Raw genomic sequence first — 5,000 nt, 5'->3', positions numbered from 1 at the left:
TGGAAACCACCACCCCCCGCCCGGAGATTTATAACAATTTATAATACCAAGAAAACGTACCACGCTCAACAGTGGTGGGGGTGGGGAGGTGACTCAGAGGATAAAACCCACTGGCTACCAAGCCTGAGGGCCTGAGGTTGATCTAAGGATCTCACAGGACAGGGAGAGAACCAACTCCAGAAAGTTGCTCTCTGACCGTCACACGTGCACTGTAGCGAATGCATGCCTGGTACACACACACACACACAAATAACAAATAAAAATTTTAAATAAAAGAGACTCCACAGACTCTAGACTAGACACATCAGGAGTTGAAAAGGACTCCAGGTGGAGGGAGCCAGCAGAACCAGACTGGTTGGGACAGGCATCAGCCTTTTCTGCTGAGGTTCTGTAAGGACTCCCCACATCCTCCTTTTCTGGCCACAGTAGCCATCTGATGGCAAAAACCTTCAGCCATGCCCTGGCTCAGATTTGGGGGCCTCCTGGTCCCAGGTTGATATCTGTTTCTTGGCCTCCCCCAGGACTCCAGGGCTCATTAATCCCTTGATGTCTACACGGACACCCAACTGTCTAGAGAAATAATGTGTCCCACATGCTGGAATGGCTCTGGGTGTCTCGGCCAGCTGTCGAAGTCACCCTGGGACCTCAGCTGCCCATGTCATAATCCTCAGCCTTGGTCGATTTCAGAAGGACAACTTTAGCCATTTGATCAGTCGGTCATATGAGGCGTCACAGTGGTCATTGGATGTCAGCCGAGAACGGCACTGTACCTCAGGTGAGGGCTCCTTGTCCCCAGACACAGGACCTGATACTTTCTCATGCAACTCCTGTATTTTCCAGGCTCGCTTTTTAAAAGTCTGATGAAATACACATAGCACAAAACGTTCCATCCGAGTCAGCCCCCAGCATGCACTTTACTGCCGCTAAGGACATCCATGGTGCTGCGCCCACCACTACCCAGCTCTGGATACTTCTGCAGACCAAAGCTTCTCTAGAAACACTGACCCTCCCTCCCCTGCCAGATCCCCCTCCCCCACCGCCTCTGCTTGTGTAGAGGGAGGGACCTCACGCAGATGGAGTCTTCATTAGTGCACTCTTATTCTACTGGACATAGCGTCCTCGAGGTTTGTCCACCTTGTAGGGTGTGTCAGAATATCTCCTCTTTTCGAGATAGGACAGCAGCCCGTCGAGACACTCCATGCAGGATGACATTCCACAAGGTGCATACACTTGGCTACTTGTCGTGTGTCCACAGATGCTAAGCTGCTTGCCACCCCCGGGCTGTTATGAACATGCTTCTGTGAGCGTAGGTGTCCTCCAACTTCTGTCCCTGCCATTTCCTTTTTGGGGATGCTCGAAAGCAAGCTTGCTGGGTGATGACGTGGCCACTCTGTGTTTCCTCTTGAGGAGCCCTGTGCTACTTCCCACAGTATCTGCTCTGTTTTGGATTCCCACCCACAGAGCTCAGGGCTAGCCAGCGTCTGTCTTTTTTTCTTCTTCTTCTTTTTTTCAGTTCCTTTTTGACAGTGGGCATAAGATGCAGTTGTCTCACAAATCTGGGTGCCCCGACTCACCACTTGGAGGCAAGCAAGCTGTTACCACATCTAGAGAGAAAAACTGAGATTGAGGTTCCAGGGGTGGTGAGCTGCCTCGGACCCAGTGCCAAGTGTTGGCGTCAGGACCTGTGTGTGGCCAGCAGGCAGTGAGGGTGAGGGACAGGCAGCTACAGGCCTTTAGACAGCTCTGTCACCACTGGGAAAACAGCCTCAGCCAGGCCTGGGAGTCTGTTCTCACTCCCTGGTTCACACCCCTCTGTCCTCTGCCCTGTCTCTAGTTGACTGCTTGATCGCTGTTCATATACTCCATCTCTGTTCCCCACCCCTACCAACACACCATGCAGTCTTACTGAAACCTACAACAAACACAACCTGGGACCAGCATGGGCCCTGGCCTTTCACAACACCACACTGTCCAGCCACAGATTCCCTGGTGTGGTTCTGTCCCTTGCCACCTGCTCAGGCCCACATAAGCCTTTGGGTCTTCTCTATGGACACCAACTAGGTCCTGTCCCATATACCACCTGAGGGTTACTGTGACCCTCACAACCCCACTCCCCTTAGCAAACAGACCTGGGGTAGCGAGGAGCCTCAGTAGTGGAAAGAAGGGTGAGGACAATGGAATCGGGGAAGGCCATGGGGACCTCCTTGTCAACTGCCTACTGGGACCCCCTGACAGCTCTCTTGGGCCACCAGATGGCTCATGATTTGCCACCAGTCACTCTCATAGGAAGTAGCCATCAAGAGTGCCAAATGTCTCCTCACTCCTGTACTTGGCTTTTTCAAGCACTTGTCAAAAACAACGATGAAGTAAGTGTGTCTTCAGTTCTATTTATTGAATGACTGATCGATTAACTGATTGACTGAGACAGCCTCTGGACTAGGCTGACTTCACATGCACTATTTAGTATGGTTTTATGTGATAGTAGAGATTGAACCCAAGGTTTCATGCATGTTTATTCATGTTCATACATGTTCATGTATGTTCAACAAACACTCTACCCAATTGAGCCATAACCCCAGTCCATTGCATCTTGAGCTCTTTCTGTTCTTGTGTTTGTTTGTTTGTTTGTTTTTCAAGACAGAATTTTTCTGCATATCCCTGACTGTCTTGAAACTAGTTCTGTAGACCAGGCTGGCCTGGAACTCAGTGATCTACCTGCCTCTGCCTCCTGAGTTCTGGGATTAAAGGCAGAACTCCGCTTAGTCTCTTGGTGTAGCATTGCTGAGTCAGATTTTAGTATAGACATCTGAATGTTGATTTTTGAATGATGAGACCAGGTGCACCTCAGAAGAATTCCTGTGACCTTCTTATGTGTCAAAGTCAAATGAGACTATCTCACCTGCTGCACCGATGGACTCTGATCTCATGGTGGATCCAATATGGGCTTTGTGCCCCTTGTGAGGGTGGCTCTGACAGCTTAAAAGGACCTGGAGAAAGAGCAAGGTGAAATGGATTTAAGTAAAAACTTAAAAACAAAACAAAACAAAACCAACAACAAACAAACCAACCAACCAGCCAGTCAAAGGTGGTGTTGCATGCCTGTAATCCCAGCACTTCTGACTAAATCACATGGGTTGACTCATTCAACAAAGATTCTTGAGCATCCCACAGTCGACAAAAGGTAGCCCAGTAGAGACAGCCAGGCACCAGGGAAGCCAACCTTGAGTACCATAGTTAAAATTGTCATTTGTTGTAGTTGGCAAAGCCAGATGGCACATGGGCTTCTGCAGAAGAATTAAGAAGCCGGGTGGTGATTGTGCATGCCTTTAATCCAAGCACTCGGGAGGCAGAGGCAGACAGATCTCTGTGAGTTCGAGACCAGCCTGGTCTACAAGAGCTAGTTCCAGGACAACCTCCAAAGCCACAGAGAAACCCTGTCTCAAACCCTCCCCCATAAAAAAAGAATTAAGAAAAGCTCCCCAAGACCAAGAAATGCAAAATAAGCACAAGGGAAGAAGTGTTTTGTTGTTGTTTGTTTTGTTGTTTCTTCCTATCAGGTTGGCAAAAATAAGTAGGTAAGTGTTCTGGAGACTGAAGACATGGTGACCTGAAGCCACGCAATGGAAGGGTCAGCACTACAAATATTTCATAGCCTAATTTTGCACTCAGTTTCCAACAACCTTAAGAAAGTTTAACTTCTAACTTGTTAAAATTCTTCCTAAGGAGCCGGGCCGTGGTGGCGCACGGCCTTTTATCCCAGCACTTAGGAGGCAGAGGCAGGCGGATCTCTATGAGTTTGAGGCCAGCCTGGTCTACTGAGTGAGTTCCAGGATAGGCTCCAAAGCTGCACAGAGAAACCTTGTCTCGGAAAAAAATCTTTCCAAGGAAATCTTTTCTCTGATTAAATAATGACCCCCAAAAGTTCAGTAAGTGTGACCCAAAGGCTCTATTTAAGCACATCACCGATGTGAAGACAGACAAGGATCCCTCTTGTGGGTCCTCTCCTTCTCTGACTGACAGGGATGCTTCTGGACAGGCCCTCTGTCACCTAAGAGGAGACTCTCAGTGCATCCTCAGTATTGGAGAAGCTCCATCCAGAGCCCCAAAGCCCAAGAGACAACTCAAGCCAGGCAAGACCCATGTGTTCCCCAAGCCTGCAGATGGAGGGCAGGGGCTGAACCTTGAGGAATTCCTCACTGCATCCAGCCTGCTTGCCCACCTGCCTGCCTGTTCCCACAACACAGACCGTGGCTGCCCCTCAGTCAGGCAGATAACCACCGGAACTGCTCAAAGTACATTGGATCTTCAGAAGTGGCCACCAGAATTGTCTGGAATCCAGCTCAGGGGAAGCTGAGCCCACCGACATCCACACCAAGCCCTAGAGCCTCACAGGTTGGGCTCCCAGCTCCCAGCTTCCCTGCTCCCTTCTCAGGTGTTTCTGAAAACTGGAAGCCAAACCTGAGATTACAGAAGTTCACCAATCTCTGAAGAAGTTCGAAGTAACACCTCGGCACACATCAAACAGAGGCAAGGCCAGGCAGAGCAAGAAGAGTCATTGCCAAGCACTGTCCTCAGTAGGGTCCTTGCCTCACCCTACTATGCCTTGACCTGCTGGGCACAGGATGGGCGTCTGTCTGTCCCTCTGGGTCGCTGTAAGGGCATGGTTGGAGGAGCCAACCAAAGGTCTGTAAGACCCTCACTCTGAGCTCCCCGTGCTGTGACAGAGGCGGCCCCCGGTGGGTACTATGTGCAGAGGTTCATCCTAGGTGTTGTGGCCATGTCCAAGGCCTGGCAAGAAATTTGAGACTCTCTGTCTGCTCCCAAAACTGGAGTTCCAGGGTGAGGGGGAGACTGAGATGCGCTGAAGGAGTCCCCAGATACTGGACAATAGCTGCATGGGCCATGGACCGCAAGGATCCAGTCCTACCTGGATCAGCACAGTCAGAGATCGGGAGGAGAGAGGGGAGACATCACCTCAGCTGTGTACCACCCCTTGTCTG

General features: G+C 50.3%; 1 protein-coding gene across 9 annotated transcripts in view; it reads right to left on the bottom strand.

The window, feature by feature from the left end:
- Positions 1–5,000, bottom strand: part of Gpr132 (G protein-coupled receptor 132) — a 26,423-nt gene that overhangs the window by 1,596 nt on the left and 19,827 nt on the right. For 5 of the 9 annotated variants that reach the window (XM_027416658.2, XM_035445510.1, XM_027416657.2 and 2 more), the window contains one exon: positions 2,900–2,987. In XM_027416658.2, the coding sequence (XP_027272459.1) occupies positions 2,900–2,927 (28 nt within the window). In that variant the 5' untranslated portion in view covers positions 2,928–2,987. Of the gene's footprint in view, positions 1–1,064; positions 1,605–2,899; positions 2,988–5,000 lie in introns of all 9 variants that reach the window. The other 4 variants (XR_003485555.2, XR_004770253.1, XR_004770255.1 and 1 more) reach the window with 3 other exon arrangements.

The sequence above is a fragment of the Cricetulus griseus genome, chromosome 5 (assembly GCF_003668045.3).
Source record: "Cricetulus griseus strain 17A/GY chromosome 5, alternate assembly CriGri-PICRH-1.0, whole genome shotgun sequence".
In the NCBI taxonomy this organism is placed as follows: Eukaryota; Metazoa; Chordata; class Mammalia; order Rodentia; family Cricetidae; genus Cricetulus; species Cricetulus griseus.
Note: the sequence above shows the minus strand (reverse complement) of the source record. Positions and strands in the feature narration are given on the sequence as shown.